At 48.2% G+C, this 22,440-nt stretch overlaps 8 protein-coding genes across 8 annotated transcripts; 3 read left to right on the plus strand and 5 right to left on the minus strand.

Annotated features, from left to right (window-relative positions):
- Positions 1-1,276: 1,276 nt before the first annotated feature.
- Positions 1,277-1,744, plus strand: N7511_005355 (RICIN domain-containing protein; the record flags this gene model as incomplete). The annotated part of the gene is made up of 1 exon (XM_057127732.1): positions 1,277-1,744. The coding sequence occupies one exon, from the start codon at positions 1,277-1,279 to the stop codon at positions 1,742-1,744; it is 468 nt and encodes a 155-aa protein (XP_056984249.1).
- A 3,645-nt stretch (positions 1,745-5,389) lies between these two features.
- On the plus strand, positions 5,390-6,891 carry N7511_005356 (MFS transporter; the record flags this gene model as incomplete). Its single annotated transcript, XM_057127733.1, has 2 exons — positions 5,390-5,809; positions 5,869-6,891. 2 exons carry the CDS (start codon positions 5,390-5,392, stop codon positions 6,889-6,891), a joined length of 1,443 nt encoding a protein of 480 aa, XP_056984250.1.
- A 54-nt stretch (positions 6,892-6,945) lies between these two features.
- N7511_005357 (Glutamate-cysteine ligase catalytic subunit) lies at positions 6,946-9,053 on the minus strand (the record flags this gene model as incomplete). The annotated part of the gene is made up of 7 exons (XM_057127734.1): positions 6,946-7,731; positions 7,906-8,410; positions 8,462-8,572; positions 8,633-8,745; positions 8,799-8,864; positions 8,914-8,986; positions 9,043-9,053. 7 exons carry the CDS (start codon positions 9,051-9,053, stop codon positions 6,946-6,948), a joined length of 1,665 nt encoding a protein of 554 aa, XP_056984251.1.
- A 1,853-nt stretch (positions 9,054-10,906) lies between these two features.
- N7511_005358 (NEDD4 family E3 ubiquitin-protein ligase) lies at positions 10,907-13,994 on the minus strand (the record flags this gene model as incomplete). The annotated part of the gene is made up of 11 exons (XM_057127735.1): positions 10,907-11,006; positions 11,063-11,458; positions 11,510-11,647; positions 11,699-11,992; positions 12,058-13,060; positions 13,193-13,309; positions 13,382-13,515; positions 13,586-13,691; positions 13,760-13,798; positions 13,885-13,907; positions 13,975-13,994. 11 exons carry the CDS (start codon positions 13,992-13,994, stop codon positions 10,907-10,909), a joined length of 2,370 nt encoding a protein of 789 aa, XP_056984252.1.
- Positions 13,995-14,845: 851 nt separating this feature from the next.
- N7511_005359 (polyadenylate-binding protein) lies at positions 14,846-15,644 on the minus strand (the record flags this gene model as incomplete). Its single annotated transcript, XM_057127736.1, has 4 exons — positions 14,846-15,001; positions 15,052-15,139; positions 15,190-15,446; positions 15,564-15,644. The coding sequence occupies 4 exons, from the start codon at positions 15,642-15,644 to the stop codon at positions 14,846-14,848; spliced, it is 582 nt and encodes a 193-aa protein (XP_056984253.1).
- A 689-nt stretch (positions 15,645-16,333) lies between these two features.
- Positions 16,334-17,081, minus strand: N7511_005360 (vacuolar protein sorting-associated protein 29; the record flags this gene model as incomplete). The annotated part of the gene is made up of 4 exons (XM_057127737.1): positions 16,334-16,450; positions 16,501-16,914; positions 16,962-16,976; positions 17,025-17,081. The coding sequence occupies 4 exons, from the start codon at positions 17,079-17,081 to the stop codon at positions 16,334-16,336; spliced, it is 603 nt and encodes a 200-aa protein (XP_056984254.1).
- An 896-nt stretch (positions 17,082-17,977) lies between these two features.
- On the plus strand, positions 17,978-19,383 carry N7511_005361 (alanine--glyoxylate transaminase; the record flags this gene model as incomplete). The annotated part of the gene is made up of 2 exons (XM_057127738.1): positions 17,978-18,246; positions 18,315-19,383. 2 exons carry the CDS (start codon positions 17,978-17,980, stop codon positions 19,381-19,383), a joined length of 1,338 nt encoding a protein of 445 aa, XP_056984255.1.
- Positions 19,384-20,920: 1,537 nt separating this feature from the next.
- On the minus strand, positions 20,921-22,056 carry N7511_005362 (uncharacterized protein; the record flags this gene model as incomplete). Its single annotated transcript, XM_057127739.1, has 2 exons — positions 20,921-21,524; positions 21,638-22,056. Coding segments are annotated over 2 exons (1,023 nt in total), but the record flags the coding sequence as incomplete, so codon positions are not given.
- Positions 22,057-22,440: the final 384 nt, after the last annotated feature.

Genomic DNA, 22,440 nt, shown 5'->3' on the forward strand with positions numbered 1-22,440 from the left:
ACTTTCAACAAGTAAAAGGACAGCCCCAGACAGTGGCAGGTAATGAGCTACGCACCCCAACCAAAACGCGTCATTTTATTGGACCTTCCTCCTTTAAGCACCTACCATGCCACTAATTTGTACTGATTATTCTTAAGAATTTCGGGGTAGAAGGGTAGAATGTTCTTAGCTATATGGTTTATTCAGAAACAGCAATCTACCTCTACTGTATACGCGGAGTAGCGCGCTGTTTGGATGTACCCAAATCCACACTCCGTGCGCGCCTCGATGGGGTTTGAATCCGCGCTAAAACCTGCGCTAATAGCTATAAATTGACAAAGATCAAAGAGAAGTCGCTTTTCAAATGATTTCTTTGAATTGATTATCTCAGAGGAGCCGTTCGACACTCGACTGTACGAGGAATAGCCAATCTTCCACTCGTATCACGTGGATCCACTCTAGTCCTTTTAGTTGGTAACTGTTACGTTATGTAATTCATGAAAAGATATTTTAACCTATCGAGTGAATTCTCGAGGCGCTACGAGTATCATCGTGGCATAAATAAATTGATACGACTCGACATGATCTTCACGGACATGGCGATCTCCGAGATGCCAGCCACCAGCTGAGAACAGCAAATATTACTACGAAAAACAGACTCATTGTACAGAATGTTCCTGAATCAAATGGACCCTTGCTTGAAGCTGACTCTAGCTAGTGTTACTCTTCATCGCTTTAGTCTCCGATGTAACACTATGTACGGAGTACATGCGGGAAGTACAAAGAAAGCGTATTGAATGGCGTATGTGGCTCATCTCAAAGTCGATCTCTGACAGAACTTTTCCTCCGTTGTTGATTCTTGATTGCATGGTCTTAGCGCTTTCGCCAAACATAAGCCTGATTGCGCTGGTCAAATTCCTTGGGCTTGAGTTGTAACGTTACAGTATACCCACTGGTTAGCTAAGACGTTGTCCTTATGAATTGCAATGCCTAAAGAACGTCCTACAAGTATTCTACTCAGTAGATCTTCAAGCGGCACGGGATTAACCCCTGCATGATGTGGCCCAGTTCGTGACCAAGTCATACGAGTTGGGGTACATATATCACAATGCAGGTATCAATAGTTCATGCATGTCTCAGCTCGCCATCATGAAATGTTCATGGCTGTCGAGTTTCCCACATACAGTAAAATAATCAATATAAATATATTAGTATCAGCGTGTTTATCCTCGCACCTCCAATCTCCCCACAACCCACTATCTACCTCAATCCCACTCCCAATCCTCATATCAACAACATGAAGGCCTTTTTCGGACTTGGCGCTCTCGCAGCCCTCTGTAACTCTGTTTATGGCCTGACTAGTGGAACCTACACAATCGAATCCGTCATCTCTCAGGGAAACTTGGCCCTGACTGCCCATAGTAGCTCGCCCGGCATCCCTCTCGACTTTACTGAAAAGCATGGCGACAAGAGTCAGATTTGGGACTTCCATGCAATCACCGATGATGCAGACAACAAATACTTCACGGTCCGAAACCTACGTGGTGCCTACATCGACTGTGGTACCGAGCAAGGCTCTTCCTGTGTCACCGGCCAACGCTCTCAGGCTTTCACCCCAGAGTTCGTGGGCGATGGCAAATATGAGCTCGTTGCGGAAAACTCCGGGTATTTCTTGCGTTCCAGTGATGATGGACAGTTGCTATTAGATGGATATGACGGAAGTGACTCTGAGCGCTTTTTCTTGAGACCGGCTCAAGGTCAGTGATGTGAATCCTTGTTTCAATTTTGGTTTGATGCTGATACTTGAATAGTTGAGTAGAGTAGTCTTTGTCACGTCAATTCCATGAAATATGAAAGCAAGTGGTTTTTTTACCTTGCTACGAAGTGCTTTAACTTAACTGATACTATCATGTTGACTCAAATAAAGTCCTAAGTCTACTCTATGAGCAAATCCAACTCTGATTACAGATCTCACCTTATTTTCTCTCGAGTCTACTTTCATAACAGCCTAGGCTGGGGAGAATTTAACGTAAAAAAGTGGTTGGCCTTTGCATTCACATCACGATATGGGGAAAACCCTAGACTCTAGGGCGAAAACCCAAACCAAGGCACCCATGTGTAAAATAAAACCGAAATCCTATCTTGCTCATAGAGCTATGACAAAGAGCACAACCTTTTTTCTCCAAAATTTTGAGGCGTTTCTTGAATGCGATAATCAAGATTAGCAGTGAGACCGCAGTCGAGGTTTTGTCCTCATACCGTGTTCCATTCTTCAAAGACCGAAAAGATTCGATAGCTGGTAAGCTTGATTAATATCATAGTTCGGATGTTTTTGGGGTTAAGGAGAAATGCTCACCACTTTTCTAATCCCAGTTCGGTCGTTCCTGGGTTTCGCAACTGATTCTTCTTCGCGGTCGACGTTACCTACCAACTAAAGGTAATAATTGTATCAGTTGGGTTGCTCGAGCGTTGAAACTGATATGTAGGGAATTTCTCACATTCTAAAAATAAATAAAATCATCAGTTCTGCGCATTGAGGTGAATTGTTAGACTTTGATTGTCTTACCTCCTATACAGCGGATTCTTGTAAGTCTCACGATCGAGTAGCAGTTCAACTTTGGGTCTCAGATAACTCACGGTCTAGGATGGTTAGCATTGAGTATATGAATTCATAGGATATACATACGCCCTGTAATTGCAGATCACTCATCAGCTCTGTCTACCAGCAGTACAATCCTGAGATTCGGGGTAATAACTCACTTCCTAGAAGAGGAGATTCGGTCAATATCAATTTCAAATTCTCGGGATTCATACGGAACTCACGGTCTAGCATTGTCATGTCCATTAGATTCCAGGTTGTTGCCGAATTCAATGGAGTTGTGGCACTCACCAACTGGCGAATCGCAGTCAGTCATATAAGCACGCGAAAGATCTTTGATACCGAATATAAACTCACTCTCTTTTTTGATGGTTAGTGAGGCTCAATTGCAATGGAAGATGTATTTTCTTGATAATGTGACTCACATCCTAAAACAGACATTTGTTAGCGCCCTCTCCCAAGAAATTAGGTGAGCGACATCGAGATCATTACTTACCAACTGTATTTACCATCCGTGTTAGGTTCTGATTTGATCAGGTCACCTATAAATGAAGCGCAGGAGTACTCACAAGCTAAATCATCAAGACTGTCAGTATTTTTCCAAGGATCGTGGACCAATTCGGTAAACTTACACTCTTTTGATAAACGACCCCGTAAGCTTTTGATCGAACATCATCGTTTTTTCTGCAGACTTTCTATTTCACTCACATTCTAAATTGAATGTGTTATCAGCAATGTTTTCTCGATCAAATGGCCCTGCGTTGACCAACTAAGAGCCGAGAAGACTTACTATCTGTAGGTGTCAAACGTGTTAGTTGACCGTTGAGTTTGATTTGCTTTGCTGGAATCATAACTCACAGACTATACATATCAAGCGATGTAAGAATCCACCTTGTTATATCCAATCTCTTTGTGGGATACTTACAGGCTATGGCCAGTTATGTCAGCCCCGGCTTTAATAATTGAAAGAATCTCCTAGAGGCTGGAATCAAGTGTGTACTCACAACCTATCGAGTCCATCTATGTTAGGGTCACGTCGAAGATGTTGGTATTTTGGTGAGAGAATCCACTTACAAGCTTTAATCCCATTAGTACTGATTAATCGTCATGGTAAAATCAAGTATCTTACCGGGCGTTCAAAGACTTCTTTTTCAAGCCTATCACTTTTCATAATCGGGGCTGCAAGGGTGAAACCAAAAAGTAACATGATCAAGAAAAAGATGGGCTGCATGTCTGCTGTGTCGGGTGTACCTAAATCTGTTATGAACGGTTAGAGGGGGGGGAATAAACGAGATGCGTCGAGTCGGTAGGTCGGGAGGGAAAGTTGAATAGATTGTGAGCAAGCCAGACTGGAAATGACATCTTCTTTAAATAATCCAATTGGATCGTTGTCAACAGACAACGGTCAAATATTGACCCCCTGCTGGTGGCTCATTTTCAATTCGCGAACCACCAATAGAAATGGCTAATTCAAGCCTTTGCTGATATTGCGAAGGTTTTGGCTTACACATATTTGAGAGTCGCCCATGAAGTTCTGGCCGTTGCAAACTAGGGCTGTCATTTTAAGGGTCCGGGGGTGAGGAATTTGTCAAAAAGCTTCTCAGCCCGTTGTTTCTGTGTTTAAAGTTAAACGGACATTCCATTGACCAGAAGTCCAATCAACGTTTTACATTCTTCGGCTTATTGGTCATATTTTGGCTGTGCATTTTGGAGGGAAAAGGCGATTTGCTCTGTCGCAGTTGCTCTAGATCTGTTTGTTTGGTGTCTCATTCTTGTACAAGTTCAATTGTCGTTCGACTTGGGACCTGTGATTCGAGTGTGATACTTCTAGCGAAGCAACCCAAGCAATGCACAGGGCCGGTGTCCCACGTCCTTGTTGTTAATGCTATGCAATATTAGCAGACTAATGATGGATGTGGACATTTTCTCTCAATAAATTTGGATCTGACCCAGAAACATGACACACTTCACTCACCAGACGTATATATATAAACCTTGTAGGTTGACACATCTGAAGGAGTCTTCCGCCGCGGCCCAAATACGGTTCCTAATATATACTTAGGCCTTGAATTAATATGTCAAAGCTATAATCAAAGAAAAAGACCACTATAATACCTCCTATCTCCAACATTGTAAATCGATACGCAAATCTATAGATCAATTATAACGTTTGACGAGATGTCTTGGCATGACTTGCTGCAGGTACAACAACACATTAAGGAAGCCGCAAATATCAGCAGCCAATCAGCAATTCCAGCTGTTTGATGTCTTAGCATCATTGGTCTAGTGGTAGAATTCGTCGTTGCCATCGACGAGGCCCGTGTTCGATTCACGGATGATGCACATCTTTTTTTGTTTTTGAGCCTTTGCTTTTGAATCCTTTTTTATAACCTGTTATACTAACTCGAGACTAGAAGATACTAGCAGCTGGACCCAATTAACCCCTCCCACGGAAACAAGGAGGAAGATCTACAACATTGACGTAGCTCCGAGATCTTAGGGCCACCAAGCCCAACTCGAATCCACGAGTGGAGCACCCAACTTTATGGCTCCAGAAACTATTGTAATGGCAATGATGAACCTGTTCAAAGTCCACCAAGATGGACCCTCCGATCGTCGTTGTATCACCGCCGATGGGTACCTGACCAATTTGTTCAACGCAGTCAATGCAGGGGGCAAATATTTCTGCCAATTCAATCGGGACTATCATTGCCCTTTTACCCTCAGACAGAATTCCAGAATCTACACAAAACATCCACACCAATTGAATCAGACAATAATCTATGTTTCGCCAAACACACAACGCCTGAAATGTCCGAAACCCCCGATGTGTCGGATCAAAAAGTGATATTAGTCGATTTCGAGGGCGACCATCCTCAAGACTGGCCAGCAAAACGAAAATGGATCATCATGGCTACCATTTCGATCCCGCTATTCTTGATGCCATTGTCGTCGACGATCACCACTCCCACTGTCGGCTCTATTGAGGAGGAATTCCACGTCTCTTCTTCGATCACTGGTCCCTTGGCGTTGTCATTGTTCTTGCTCATGTACTCCATGGGTCCAATCCTGCTCGGTCCATGCAGTGAGTTGTATGGACGATGGCCTGTATTGCAGACTGGCAGTTTAATCTACCTAGCCTTCAATATTGGGTGTGGGTTTTGCACAAGTATCACCCAGCTATTGGTATTCCGTCTCTTGAGTGGAGTTGGTGCTAGTGCATCCCTGGCTGTAAGTGCATCTACACTCCACTACCTCTATTGTTTGACCAAGATCTAATACTGCTCCAGGTTGGCGCGAGTATGGTTGGTGATGTGTTCCGCAAAGAGGAACGAGGCCTCCCTGTTGCTCTGGTTAGCCTAGGTCCAGTCTTAGGATCATGCCTTGGACCCCTTGTTGGCGGATTCATCGCAGACTACACCACCTGGCGGTGGGCATTTTGGTCAACATCCATTTCCGCAGGGATATTTCTTGTTCTTTGTCTCATCACTGCGCGAGAGACATACGCTCCTATTCTCCTTCGACAGAAGAAGAAAGCCATCATGCAAGAAGCCAAGCAACAGGGCAAGGACCACGACTTCATCTGGAAGACGCCATATGAGAAAGATGAAACCGTTGGCCAGCTCTACCGACGCACCATCTCCAGATCGCTATTCTTCCTCGGCACACAGCCAATTATCCAAGCTCTGGCATGTTACTACGGCTATCTCTATGGGATCGTCTACCTTCTTCTCTCTAGTTTCTCAGACCTATGGACCAAACAGTACCATATGGCAATCAGCACCGGATCCCTCAACTACATCGCACCCTGCTGTGGGTACTTTATCGGTGCCCAAATCTGTGCTTTTGGAACCGATCGTGTCTACAAGTATCAGGTAGCCAAGAACAACGGTGTTGGGAAGCCGGAGTTCCGTCTACCAATTATGGTCCCGGCCTCTCTACTTGTCCCTATTGGGTTGCTCTGGTATGGCTGGAGCGCGGAGTACAAGACACATTGGATTGTGCCTGATATTGGCATTGCACTTCCTCTGATGGGAGCCACAATCATCTTCCAATGCGTCAGTGCATACCTTTTGGATACATTCCCCGTGTACGCAGCAAGTGCCAACGGCGCTGTCTACATTGTGCGAGGATTGACTGGGTTCGGCTTCCCCTTGTTCAGCCCCGAGATGTATGCAAAAGTGGGATATGGCTGGGGGAACACCATCCTAGCACTCGTGGCATTGGTGATCGGTTGTCCCATTCCATTTATCCTATGGCGATATGGAGAGAAGCTAAGGGCAGCAAGCAACTATGCAGATCAAACTAAGTAAAATAATCAAGTTAGAGTAAATTCCAACCTCGTCAGCTAATTATGCTTCTAATTTTCACTCTTCATTCATGCGCACAATCTCCTTCATCATATCATAACACACTTTCTCATCGACATAACCATCCTGCCGGTAATCCTCATGTCGACTCACAAACTCCCTCATCCAAGACGCCGGCGTTGGCATCTCCCCACTGGCCCGTTTCCCCACAACATCCAAGTACGGCGCAATCCTCTCCTGCTCCGCCAGCGGCATCTCGCTATACTCAAGATAATACCGCACCAGCGGTATCAACCCAGGGAACCCCCTATGATCCGCCTCCCCGTTAAAAATCTCATCAGCAGTCAACAAAGCAGAATCCACACCCTCAACACGAGTCTGGGCCTTTTCCTTGCACGCCGATCTCGCCGGCCTAGGCAGATGAGTCGACTCAGCCAACCACCCCGAGTGACGGAACCATAAGCGTTCGTCAAGGACTGCGTTGCGCTTACTCGCAAACTCCATTGACTCTCCCACTTTATCAATTGGGATATAGAAGTTCAAATGGAGAGCCACAATTGCCCTCGAGAGGAGGTAAGTGAATATGGCAAAGGCAGCATTGTCCCTATCTGTGAGTTGAGCCTCCATTGTTCGGAACTCGACGCACCAGCCTGGTCCGCTGTCCGAGACGGGGGGTTTGAAGCGCACTGAGTGCCATGTGCAGCCGTGCAGGAGCTCGAAGAGTTTGGTATTTGATGTGTTGAAGTGGGACATGTCATCTTGGGTTAGGACGAGGGGGTCGCGGGAGAGGATCGAGGCGAAGTGAGTTGCTAGTTGGTCGTCCATGTCTCCGTCTAGAAGGCGCTGTTTGATTGTTTCGCTCATTGGTTGCAGGGGGGCGTGGCTTTCCATTTCTGGGGGTCTCTCTTGGGACAGATATATTCGATTATAGGTCCAGCGAGGAGGCTTGGGGGTGGAATTTTTGTCAGTGCTTTGTCCTTTGAGGCTGTGTCATATTGGCTGGGCTGGGAGGCATACCGTATGCTCCATCTCGTCTGGTCGGCGGTCGTCTACTATATCTCCGAATCGCTGCCATCGAACATCCGTGTCAACCAGGTATCCTTTCCATATTGGGACTGCTGCTGTCATGGCGAGAAAGACTGGCGCGAGGGGTATAAGCTGGTCATATAGCCAGCGGCATTCAGCTTCATTCGATGTCTGGAATGTTGTCTGGAGACTGCTGCTGCCTACTCCGACTTCGATATGGTCTAAGCAGATAGAATCTTGAACTCTCTCTTGCGGAGGCGACTTGGTCGTTTGCGAGTCTTGATGGATGTAAAGGCGTGTCTTTTTAGGGTTACCCTGCCTCCGACCATGTATGCTCCTAAAGAGACTCCTATATCGTGGAAGCATGCAAAGAGAGTGACTCGTTTGGGTCGGTCCCTGTGGCGTTGTCCATTGGCCATCAACTCCAGCGCGAGGGAATGAGCCTATTGAGATGGTGTGTTGATTGGAGGCGAGGGAGCGATTGATTGTTTCTCGCCTGAGACTATTAGTACCAAATCCTCCAGGAAGTGGAATAGAATTCTCATACCTCTTTCTCATGTTTGCTTGAACACTTAAAAGATCCTCGATACTTTCCGAGTATGGCTTGGCTGGCGTTGTTTCGACGACGTATTTAGCTCCTTCCCACTGCAGAGTCACTCTGTTCAATTTTTCATGTTAGTGATTGATGCATTGAGACTCTTATCGCAGCTATACGTACGGCGATTCCGTGCTGGAAGGATCTCGCTCCCACTCTCGGATGACTCTCTCCTGTTCTAGCAACATTGTCGCGCGCGATGCATCATGGTCCAGATCAACCAGGTTGTATTCAATCTGAGTTTAATTGGCATCTGTCTTTGGCAAAGTCCGTATCGATAGTCGCATACCTCATCACCCCACGTTGCGGAACTGTCGCTACGATGGCGCTGTTTGTGCCAAATACAAAGCAATTGCTGCAAATATCAGCCAAGTCCAGAGTCAAAGCCAGAGGGCCAAATGTACCTCGGTCGCCCATTTTTGAACGCTTGGTCCAGCCTTCTCAGTCGTATCCCAGTCAATGGCCGAACCCTCTACGCTATCAGAAGTTAGAAATTGTTTCTCTCGTTGCAAGGGATGACACGGTAAGCATACGGTAAACCCATGATAACACAATTTCAATCGAAGCGCAAAAGAATAAATGTCAAGCACCCAATAAGTGGAAATATTTTCTCCTTGTAAAATTAGATCTGGATCCCCTGGCCATTTTGTCGATCGAGCAGCAGCAAGAAGATCTGCGGACGATCTGGTGGATTAGGGTTTACGATGAATGTCCATTAGCGTGCCACACTGGCTCCACGATGGATCTTGCCTGGCAAGTCTCATATTTTCGATTGGGACTCGATCGGAGGGGAGATAACGCTGCATGAAGTAAGGAATCTTGCACATCATTACCTGTTATTGGTATGCGGCAAAATGACAGGGCATGTTTCTTGTGAATTGTGGGTTTCAATCTGCAGTACAGTAGATTGGGTGTCGCGATTTCGATTGACACGTCAGTACTCCGTAAGTACTATGAAGACATGGAATAGGGGGGATTCATGAGCCAGTCACATCTTATAAGTTGAGTACATAAGTACTGTAGGTTATGTCTGTTGAGCTCAAGGGAGTCTGTATGTTCCCAGTGTGAACCAGTATCCAGGACCTAGTCGACCTAACCAATGCAATGTATGGAACAATGCATCCCAAGTCTCACCCGTGTCATTAAATGCTCTGCGGCAATAAAAAGGAGATGAACCCCCAAGAAGAAATTGAAACTAAAAAGTAAAAAATAAAAAAATAGATACAACTGCTCACGCACCGACTTGAACGATGGACCTCGGCATTACTAGTGCCGCGCTCTACCAACTGAGCTACGCGAGCTGATTGATGAAAGGACATCTCTTTTTGGCATAATGAATCAAAATAAGAAAAAGAAACGCACAAAGTAGCTCAAATCAAACACTTGAACAACACTGTTATATCTTACCATCTCATAATGCAACTAAGATCCAGCCTACACAAAGCCCAGCCTCGCATGTATGGCTAAATAGTCAAAAAGAAAAATCGATTGAATTCCAAAATTAGCATGCGACTCCAGGACCTGGATATATATGTAGAGGCGTATGTATAGTTAATGCTAGAGTGAAGATATACTATCACAATGGCAAGCAGTGCAGAAACACTAAATACTAGAATATATCATATTATGAAACCCGTTCAAAAAATCAGATTGACCACACGATGAGACAGTAACATAGATAGATGAAAACAGGCTATATACATACGCGAGACGGAATGTAGAACGACAATTGATATACGGTAGCAACGGGTAGCGTGTCGGTGGGTAGAGCGTATGAAAGAAGGACAGGAAGGTGATATAACATATAGGTGAGCGAGTGACCAGATACAAGGTAAAATAGGGCAGAGTGAAGGGAGGGATGGAATTCTGCTACGACGACGTGTGAAGATCAATGAATGTGAGGAAGGGTAAGTTGAAGGAATGTGTATGTATGTAGATCGGCAATGGGCGGACTGGAGGAGCAGGAGGAGGGGAGATAACGGTAAATGGGAATAGAAAAGCAGACTGGAAACGAAATGCGAGGACGACAGAGCTAGGGTACCCAAGGTATGGCATGACATGACGGGAGTCAAGTACACCCACCTCATCACCAACTCAGCCTTGAAATCCAAAGACAAGGGCTACCTAGCCCGGCCTGGTGAGTCTCAGTTGAACCTATCCTAGGGCTAAAAGCGAAAATAGAGAAACAGTGGAAAATTGAAAGTTGAAAGATTTCAGTAGAAAGTAGGCTTGGAAAACGAGAGCTTCGTGAGTAGTGGGTTACATTTAACAAAGAACAACAATCCGACAGAAAAAAAGGGAATATCCAGGCACGATGCAAAAGACAAGTGCGAAAGCAATTGTCGAAGCAAGCCTGCAAGTCGGCAATAAGAGGGCAAGAGATGCAAGATTCTCTCTCTATTCCTGTCCAAATCCAAGCGTTTCCTCCACGGCAATAGACATTTTGTGTTCTAAGGCGTCATGAGTCTTGTAAGGAGGGAGATCAAGACGATTGAAGCTGGTCGTATGTTAGCATTCTATATGCAAAGTGAATACGAGGTCAGGTGAACATACCAAGTATGCGACTTGGGCAGCGCAATAGGGTCACCCGACTTCTCAATAGTAAAGCGTCTGGGACCGTCGGAACCCTGCAAATCCTTGAAACCGTTGACGGGAATACGAGAAGTTCCGGTGGTGAATTGAAGCAGACGGGACTTCTGCTCAGCATCCCAGGTGCGGACAATCTTCCAGAAGTTCTGAATGACCTCATCTTGCTCCTGGTAGCCACGATAATCGGTGTGCTTCTTCCAGTCATCGACGTCAATATCAGCAATACCACCAATGAGCAATTCCAACTCGCGCTCGTCGAAGACATTGACAAGATCGGGGGGAATAAGCTCGTTGAAACCGGACATAAAGGCGTTGAACTGCTCCTCGACTCGCTTGACGATCTTCCACTCGGTCACCAACCTGACGTAGTTAGTTTCTGGTTGATTTTGCAATTGGGTTAAAAGCACTTACTCAATATACTGTGGCTTGTTCTCGTTGGTGACAGCAATGTCCCGGCCACCGGGTATCAAATCAATAGTGCGACGCTCGCCAAACTTCTCATCATCAACCGAGAATGTGAGTTCCACAATTCCCTCAATATCGTTGTCCCTATCATGGGGTTAGTATTTGTTGAGATCCCACAGGAAACGAATTACTTACAAGGTCCACGCCAGGTTACGGTGTAGATCTTCATCGACACCTTCCATATCTTGAAGGGTGACCTTCTTCCGCAGCATCATCTTGTAGAAGGCTCCAATGAAGAAGGAATCCAGGAAACGACGATGGAAGATAGCAAGACCGACCACTCGGCCAATGAACTTGAAGTAGTTGAGATGCTCGGGGTTCACGCCCGAGTGGGGATTAATCTGCAAGGTGTAATTATCGTGGGCGGAGTATTCGAAGAGGCAGTAGAAAGGATTGAACATTTCGTGAGAGAGGAGGAAGAAGAATTCACTGTGAGAGTAAGCATTTGCTGAAACACTTGCAGAAGAAATTGCAAAGCGTTGGTAGAAGCATACCGTGAGAGACCACCGTAGTCAAGACCATCTTCGCCATCAAACTTGATCATTAGGCGCTTCTTGAGATCGGACGCGCTTTGGCGCATAATTTCGGCGTACGAATCCTCGAAGATGTTATTACGACGAACCTTGACATGGCATTGACCGGACATGATCCGCAGAGCGGGTTGAGATCGGAAGTAGATCAGCTTGCGGCGGAAATCACGCTTGTACTGTGGCACACCCTGGTCCAAAGACGAGGGCAATCGAGGGTCGTCCCAGGTGGTCGTCTTTGTGTTATGGTCCACAAAGTATACTCGCGCAGTGTTGGTCAAACGCATTTCCCAACCGCTGGGCAGAGGACCCAATTGCGAAACGGGCTGCTGTTGAATGGTAGTGTTGTTGGCACCGCCGGTATTTTGCCCTTGTCCGTACATGCGAATGTACTGCTGTCGGCGAGGATCGACCCATGTCGTCGTCCGCGTGTTGTGGTCCACAAAGTACGGCCGGCCCTCGGGCGTCACTCGTCGTTCCCAGCCTGGTGGAAGCTCCCCTGTGCCAGCAGTGGTGGCTCCCGTTGCCATCATGGATACCGCATTCGCGTTCGACCCGGCTGGCGCTCCACTTGCGAGAGACGTGCCAGCGTTAGGACCGGGTGGTGGTGTAGGTATCTGTTGCGCATCCGGCAAGTTCGGCGAGCTCGCGCCGGTTCGATCTTCGGGCAGCATTCGGCTCTGGTGAGCGCGGCGCTCGAGCTGCATGTTGGCTTCCCGTTGCGAACGTTGGGCATGCTCGTTGTAGTTGGCCGCTGGTCGTGACCAGGTGGTGGTGCGTGTGTTGTGATCCACGTAGTACGTCCGTCCCAAGTTATCCTCACGCCGTTCCCAGCCAGCGGGTAATCGGCCCTGGCTATCCTCGAAGGAGCTGAGGTTAGCACGGGAGGGGGCACCTGGTCCTGGGGGGTTGGTGGGGGCGCCGTTCAGGGGGGAGGGGGCCCAGTTGGCAAAGCGGTCGACGGGGTGCGCTGGTTGAGAGATGAACTTGAGGCGGCAGCAGGGGGCGTATCGATGTTACTAGGGCCTGACTGCGTTTGAGGGGGAGGGTGCAGCGACTTGGGGCACAAGGCCGCTGGAAGTTGAAGTCTGGGCTTGTTGACGTTGGAGGCCATTCTGGTTAGGATGCGGGGCGCTGAGGTTCGATGATAAATTGATGATCAGTTTTCCATGGACCACAAGGTTGTCGTTGGACTTTTTCAAATCACGAGTGAGCATTTCTGTTGCGGGGTTGGCACAAGGCCGTCAGGTCAGTCCACGTATGACTCGCGATCGGCGTTCGTCGGACGTACCATCACCACCCATCGAGAGGTCGATAACATCGCCAATTCGGACATTGATGACTCCGAGGAAGCCCTGGTCCTTCTTCTTAAATTTCTTCTGGTCAAAGATCTGGATCGCAAGAATGCTGTCCTCATTGACTCTCCTGCAAGCACCAACACCCCACGGTTAATACGTTCGCTCTTTTTTTCAGAGATCATATCGAAGTCACGTACAAGTCGAATGGTTCATTCCAGTAAGGATTCAGAGTTTTCTTGATCACGGAGGTGGTATGTGTTTGCTCTCCTCCGACGGTGGCCACGGCGAACGGATCAGGAAACCCTGCAGGAACCGGTCAGCATCACCCCGCCAGTCTCGAAATCTTCGATTCCCCGAGATAGACAACATACTAAAGACATCGCGCTTGTAGAGGCCGTCTGCCGCAATAACTGTCGTCGAGAAGATTAGTCTCGTGCCGGAATCCAAACCCCGCAGTGTTTCCCAGTCGAGGACGAAGTGACAAAGGAGATCTTACTCGTGACCCTAAGGTTTGGCTGGCTGCAATGAGATCAGAAAACAGTCCCCAAGATAGACAACAGACAACCCGGGGAGAGGGGAGACTCACGCTGGCAAATTTGACGCCATGGTGCTCTTCACAGCCTGGGAGGTGGCTAAGGCCGATCAATCCCAAAGAGCGGCGCGCACATCCACGAACAGAAAAGCCAAACCAGATTCAGTGGTCTCAGCCTAGAGAGAGTGGAAAGAAATGGATGGTGGTGATGGGGGTAAGGTTGAGAGAGAGGAGAAAGAGGAAAGGGAAGGGTTAGGCCCAGGTAATTCCGGGTTGTATGGCACAGGTACACTGACTACGTATTCACTATGGACGGGGTACCCGGTCGGTACTTCCTGGGGGGGCTGAGCACCAGAGATCTTATAAATAGGTAAGAATTCATGCGATTTCAATTCTAAGCCACTTTGGATCGACTTGTCCGTTCTTTCCAAGCTTCCGGGTGTGGGCGGGTGTGAAAGAGTGGCAAGTACTGTATACTGTCGAGTCGATTGACTAGGCAGCCAGATTGTACAAGTTATACACTTATACTGTATATCAGCTCAAGATCAATCTGATACGGATAAACGGACATTAGTCAATAGCTGATCTCAACTATGACGCTACCTTGTACGTACTGTGCGTACTTTGTAGAGTTTTACGTTCTCTCATTATCCGATGATTCAATGACCCTCCGGAGGTTGACCGACTACAACAGTTAACGTTTTTTGCGCAATACAGTACTCCCAACATAGCCAATCTGATTTGTCTCTCTTTTTTTCTTGCTAGATCACTGTTGATTGCCCGGTAATTATTGTACACATTCCATATCCCAACTCCAAAGCCACGGAGAAATTGAAAGGTTCAGATTGAATTCGGAGCCAGGACTTTGACACACATCCTGATCGTTTCCCGTGTATTGTAACTCTCTACTTCACCAGTCACGCGTTTAGTAGGGGGAGAATCCACGTCCCCGACCCCGGTAACCACCACCACCACCGCGGTAACCACCACCACGAGGGAATCCACGACCACGACCGCCACGGAATCCACCCCGGCCACGACCACGGTGCATGCCAGGTAGGTTAGTGCGCTTGGGAACGACCTGCGGAAGTTAGTATTTCAATAGAGACAGCGGGAGGGATCTGAACGGACCTTCAGGTTGCGACCGCGGAATACGCTCTCATTCAGGACCAAAGCCTGAGCAACAAGACTAGGCTCTGAAAACTCAACATAGGCATATCTAGATAGATGTTAGCAGTGGCCGATCTAGTGCCCTAATTCAGTGCTCACCCTTTGGGCTGGCCGGAGAACTTGTCCAGCAAGATGGTCACCCGGTTGATCGAGCCACAGGTCTGGAAATGTGCCTGAATCTCCTCGGGCGAAGCACCGTAGTCCACGTTTCCGACGAAGATGCTTCGTGCATCAATATCTTCCTTGTTCTCTTGGAGGTTCTCTGACTGCTGGTCGAGAGTAGCTTGCATCTCGCGCAACTTAGCGGCCTCGGACTCCATCTCGGCGACTCGACGCTTCATGGCTGCGATTTCTTCCTGTAGAATTCGATCATGTTAACGGGGTTCTTATCAATATAGCAGAAACAAAGAGAAGCGAGTATGAAAGATGCGACACGAGAGCTAACAAAGGGCGGAATTGCCAGTCACACCTACCTCATCATCTCCACCTTCCTCCTGGACGGGAATCTGGTCCTCCTTAATTTCCTCCGGGATCTCCTGGCCTTCTGCAGCCATTTTATCTGGCAATTGTTGTGATGTTGGGGGGATAGTTGAAGGATCGAAAGCGCCGAGAATCCGATGAGGGGAGCAATCAGAGCTCTCCGACTGCCGGTCTAATTCGCGTGGGTCCTTGACAAATAAAGATATCAACCACAACGGGCGGGAAACACTTGTATCGGGTGTGGGATTGGAAACTGACAAGATGATCCTGTTGCAAAATGATATATAGAGGGAACCGAACAGAGGTTGACCTTCGGATTGGACAATGCGAGGCTTCCTGGTTCCAGGTTAGGTTTAGCGCCATTTCCGGCGATTGGTGGGCGGTGGGCGTATACTGCCAGTCCAACGAGGCTGACAAGAGTTGAGACGAACTGGTGGTAGAGACAGAGTGGATGTGGGCATTGCGAAGAATAGAGAGATCTTTGGTTAGGTAGACTTATTGGTTGGCAGGAGAAAACAAGCAACTTGATAACACAGCTAAATACGCAACCACCAGGGTATCATCCTTCTAGCGCCTTGAATATGTCTTATCTCCTTCCCAGCTGAGGCTCCAACCTGCAGATCGATTATTTGAATAACACAGGCAACGGTGGAATAAATCGATTCAGGTATCATGTATCAAATTGAAATGGAATGAATCACAGCAAAAACAAGATCGCTTGGAAACCAGGAGACTATTTACACGGGGGAATCAGGAATGGCGATTATTCGGCAGGAGGGTGGTTTTTGCGGAAGGAGACCTTCTCAACGGCCACATTTTCTACACCATTGGCATCGGTCTTTAGCTGATAAACATACAGCACAAGGACATCACCCTGGATCTGTGAAGGGGTCAGTATCAGCCCATACACCTCGAACGGCCATAACTTACATCCATTAGACAGAAGCTAGGTGTAGGCTCCTCGTCCTCTGGCCAGAAACCCGAGCTCATAGCGCCTGTAGCACTACCCGGGTTGATAAAGAAGCGGCCCTCCATCTCGAATGCCTCGAATCGGTGGGTACCACCCCAGAGTAGAACGTCAACATCCATCTGGCGAGCTGCAATTAAGAGCGCGTCGGCATCGGCGGGTGGGACGATAGTGTGGCCGTGGGTGAATCCAATACGTAGACTGCCATGATTGACGATCTTGGATAGGGGAAGGTTGGGAGAATCAACGTCGAAATCGCCTTTGACCATCTGCAGGTCCGGGGCTACATCGCGGAGGAAGTCATAAGTCTCGCGGTCGGTTAGGTTACCGAGACAAAGCGTTTGACCGATCTTGCCGGGGGTGAGGAGTTTGCGGAACTATGCGGGGTCAGAGGGTGATCAATGTGAGGCTCTAGGGATAGTACCTTGGCTGGAAGATCCTAGATGATGTTAGCAGACGGACAGGAGCTGTGGCGGAGACAACGTACAGGAGCTCGGTCAGGGATGAAGAGGTCACCGATAACCAGGACCAAGCGGGCGGTCATGATGTGGGGTAAAGGGCAATGGACCGGAATTAGTCCAGAAGAGAGAGGAGCAACAGCTGGACAGCTGTCGACTGGAGCCTGCGAGCTTCGCGGGGAAACAACTACGCAATGCCCTAAGCCCTAGGTGGTCACCGAATGGGGGTTAGTGGTATATGCTTCCTTTGATGGCCGTTCGATGTTACGCATGACATTGGCTGGTTAGACCGAGCAGCTCGTCCTAATATCTATCGGGTTGGGTAGCCCAATCCATTCTCTTTCGAAGGTTTCCTAATTGTTTGCGGAGGTCGCCGTGTTGGAGTAGGACGGGACATACTGCGGAAGATACAGACTGAGATCTGAGGGTAGACATGGGGAATAGTCGTGAATACAGTAAATCTGAAGAGGTAGAATGAAGCTGCATAGGTGTATAGACTCTACGGATAGTCTCAAATTACTGGATATCTACCAATGACTGAGATCTCCTACATAGATAGGTATGTATACATTGGCAGCATCAAGAAGGACAGCAAGAACCAGAAACACACAATGGATGTTCAGATCCCTCAATTGACTCGAGCATAGTATCTTCCATCATTCTACACCTTTCCCCAACCCAAATAGACCAATGCGTACGGCGTAAGTCGTGGACTGGTCAATCGGTAGGGTCCGCCCGGCCTTCATTTCTCCGTCCAAACCAGGGGGAAAAACACAAAAGAGACGGAAATCGCTGACGAAGCCTCATTTCATAAATAGCCAGATCTTTCCCTCCATCTCGGTGTCCTCATCCGAACAAACTAATCAGTGACCTCAACTCGGCCCTTCACCCGGTCAATCCCTGAACTCGGCGGCGATCCCCGATCCTAAGTTTCCCTCGGGAATTCATCCAATCTCGTTGCAATTACCCCGCGGTTATCGGCATGACCAAATCGTCGCAACGTTTAAGCTTGATCTCCAGACATCTGGATCGCTTACCTCTTCCCGACCTCAACACGCCCTTCTCGACCGAGAGAGACTCCCTTGTCCCCGACGACGTCGAATATAAACCCATCGACCGCTCCATTCCTCCTGCACCTCTCCCCGAACCTACACCCAAGAAGATGTCTGCTCAAGCCCCTCACAACACCCTCCTGATCCCAGGACCCATCGAGTTCGACGATGCCGTGCTCTCGTCCATGTCCCACTATGCGTGAGTACACACCCACACACAGCTATATGCAACTACCATATGAACAGTCACTGACCTTTTCCCCGCAGTGAGAGCCATGTCGCCCCCGGCTTCGTCAAAGTCTTTGGCGAGACCCTAACCCTCACCCGCAAGCTCTTCCAATCCACCAACCCCTCCGCACAGCCTTTCATCATCGCCGGTAGTGGTACCTTGGGCTGGGACCTGGTTGCTGCCAACCTGATTGAGCGCGGCGAGAACGCCCTGGTCCTCAACACCGGTTACTTCGGAGATTCCTTCGGCCAGTGCCTCGAGTGCTATGGCGCACAGGTCACCCACCTCAAGGCTCCCATCGGTGACCGCCCCTCCCTGGAGGAGATCGAGCAGGCCCTCAAGCAGAAGCCCTACAAGCTGATCACCCTCACACACGTCGATACCTCGACCGGCGTCCTCAGCGATGTCAAGGGCGTCGCCCAGCTCGTGCGCCGCGTCAGCCCAGAGACCCTCGTCATCGTCGACGGTGTCTGCAGTGTCGGATCGGAGGAGATCGCCTTCGACGAGTGGGACCTGGATGCCGTCGTGACCGCCAGCCAAAAGGCCATCGGCTGCCCACCCGGTCTCAGCATCGTCATGACATCCGGCCGCGCCATCCAGCGCGCCCAGTCCCGCAAGACCCCGCCCGGCTCCTACTACGCTGCCATCGCCAACTGGCTCCCCGTCATGCAGAACTACGAGAACAACAAGCCCTCGTACTTTGCCACTCCCCCCACCCAGCTCGTCCACGCCTTGCACACCACCCTTACCCAGATCACAGCCGATGTCCCCGGCCGCTTTGCCATCCACACCCAGGTCTCGGACAAGGTGAAGGCCGCTGCCGCCGCGCTGGGTCTCAAGCAGCTTGCTCCCCGTCCTGAATGCCAGGCTCACGGCATGACTGCCATGTATCTGCCCGAGGGTCTGGCTCCCCCCGATGTCCTGCCTGGTCTGCTGAAGCGTGGTGTCATCTTTGCAGCTGGTCTGCACAAGGAGATTGCTACCAAGTACATCCGTTTCGGTCACATGGGTGTCAGTGTTACTGACCCCAACCGCAAGGATGTGGATAATGCCCTGGCGGCGCTGAAGGAGGCGCTTACTGAGGCTAAGCAGGCCAAGGGTCTGTAGGTGATTGGTTTTCTTGTATATATGCTTAGTTGATTACCAGAGTATGGTCTGGTGTACATTGATGCACTTGATAGATACCACAATGAATTATTGACCATAGACCATGATCGGAATACCAAAATCAAAGTAAGGGGTAACTCCTCGCCTCTGCCAAAATGTCATTCAACGGATATTCAGCTAGTTTATCATCTACTTCTCGCCCTCGGACCGGACCTCCGAACAAGAAGATACACCGGAAGTTTCCACTATAATTGAAGTAAAATCAACCATAGACACCAGTCTATACATTTACAACAAAATCCCATCAACTGGAATCCTCCCTATTGGCAGACCAAGTCTAAAATCCAAAGCAGCCGGAATGCACAACGGAATGCCACAGCCCGAGCAACACCCCAAGAATGTGACACTCTGCAATTGAGTTTAGCAATCTACCTCTCTTCCCCAGATCTTCATCTAGAACATGGGAGATAATCCAATGACCTCAGATAACGTTACAACAATTCCAGTTCCACTTGACACAAAATACCAATTATTACAGTAAATCACACCTAGACCCTGATACTGTACAAAGAACACAGTACATGCATATAGGAAATGCACATAGCCCAAGAACGGAATCCCCTTAAAAGAATGTTTTGTCTCTGCTTGACATGTTGATTGATTCCTGCAGTACACGTACAGTACATTATATCCAAATTCCCATGCGTGGATGTCCATCCATCTCTCAAAATCCAATTGTTAACTAAAGTCTCTATTCCATCGAGTCCAATCCAATCCAACCCATTTGCGCAGTTGTGTATCCCCCAGACCTAGTTATATTATTCGACAGCAGAGTCACAATGCGCTTTATAACAATACTCCCGACCCTCCCACTCCTCTTTGCAATGAGCACGTTCGCCATTGCTGAAACGGTAGATGGGACTGTGACTTCGACTGATAATGCTGCGCACACTGCATGTGCTACGGGGACGTAAGTCATGATTGATATGATACTATAGAGATAGATGGCGGAGGATATAACTAACAAGATTCTGAACATAGCGCCGAATGCGTTCAATCTGGGCTGGCTTCAACTATAACTACAACAACAACTGCAAATGCAATGTCAACAACTTCAGCTGGGACACCGAAATCAACAGCTAGTCTATCTGGCTCTGGAAATCAAGAGACAGACAGTGATACTGGTGAAATAGACGGAGATGGTGATCTAGAGTCAGATTCAGATTCAGGGATCAAAGAAGGGCATCCGACGACGTCGTATAGTGGATTGAAAGCTAATATGCAAATGACTGGAGGCGGAGGGAGTGTGGCTCGTTATAGGATTGGGGAAGGGGCTTTGGGGTGGTGGTGTATGGCTGTTGGATTGGGTGTGTTCTTGTGATTTAATCTAGTTCAATATAACAAGTGCTGAATTGTGAACATGAATTGTACCTTAAAATTGTAGATATAATTCATATATAGTGAAGTATGATATATGATATACAAGGGTAGAGAATCCATTCCAATCCCCTATACATGCCCTTCAATTCACCTTACGCCGTTTACTCTGCCTCCCAGACACCATCGGATCTACAACAACAGCCTCGTCACCCCCAGCATCCCGAACAAAGTCATACCCAGACAACGCAAAATGCCGAAGCACATAAGCAACCTTCTCAACCTCAACCGTCGAAACAGACCCCAACCTCGCCCTCAACCCCTGCACCTCATCCCACAACCCTCGATACTCCTTCAAATTATACTTGACATCCAACTCCCCATTCGCCTTAACACCCTTCAACCTCGCCCCTTCCCCCTCCCCCTCCCGCTCCCCCTCTCCAGAAGGATACACCCCAAAGACAAGCCACAAATAAACATCATCACTATAAAACGGCACCTGGCACACATCACCACCACCACCACCACCACCACCAACAGTCGCAATCGACAAAACAAGCGACGCAGTCGCCGGCCCAACACCACGCAACGGAGCCGTCAACGCATCCAAACTAGCCTTCGGAAACGACCTTTCCACATCCCCATCCCCAATTAAATCCAAACCCGGCAAGGCAGCAAACGCCTCAGATGTAGCCTTCGTTATAGTGCTTTGCTGATTAGCCTTGATCATGCCCATTAGCATTGGACGGGCGCGGCCGTGAGAGCTATATATGAAATATTAGGTTGGATTAGAGCTGGGGGTGTGAGACGGGGAAATGGGGATACTAGTGACTTTGTCTTTGGGTAGAAATGGAAGGGAAAGGGAGGGAGAACTTACGTCTTCCATGCCATGATATCGATTAATTCATCTTTGGTGAGATGGGCTTCGGCGCCTTGGCGCTTGGCGAGGGCTTTGGGGAGGGTGTCGTATCGCCAGTGGTCGAGTTTGAGGAATGATTCCAGGTCTGCTTGGATTTGTTTGTCGGTGGAGGTTGGATCTGGGTCTTGGTCTTGTGTTTGGGTGGTGTTTGCATCTGCTGATTTGCGCTTTGGATTGGGTTTTGGTTTTGGTTTTGATTTTGATGTTTGTTTCTGGGTCAATTTGTTTCGATGGACTTGTTCCACGGTTCTTGGGTAGCAGGCTAGTAGATGGTTGAAGGTTGAGAGGGTGATGTGGCCAGGGTGGAAGGTGAGGGCTGTAGAGCTGCCTTTGCTCTCTGGAGTAGAGGTGTTGGAGTCGGGCTTTGGGTCAGGCATCTTTATTGTTGTGGAATTGCCGTTTGAGTGACTGGTCTTGATGCTCAGATGGGATATGTTGGAGTTGGAGACCAATTGATCAGATGTGGAGTTGACAAATGAAGTTGGCTTATCGATAACGCCCATTCAATTCCCATCGTGATACTGTTAGGTTCTAAGTTATAACTTATAAGTTAGTAGACGTGTGTTGTGCTCGGAGTTACAAAAGCCAATGGAATCAGATGATAGTGTCGCGACGATAAATCTAGAGGTGATTATGATTCAAGTTACAAGTTGCTTTGAATATCCCAATTCTATAGATACGTTATTAATGTGACGTTAAATTATAAGTTAACCTACTAATTTTCCCACAAAGGCTAATTCCAACATCACAATGGTACCATT

Source organism: Penicillium nucicola, assembly GCF_028828085.1.
Source record: "Penicillium nucicola strain IBT 29836 chromosome Unknown utg000005l, whole genome shotgun sequence".
NCBI lineage: Eukaryota > Fungi > Ascomycota > Eurotiomycetes > Eurotiales > Aspergillaceae > Penicillium > Penicillium nucicola.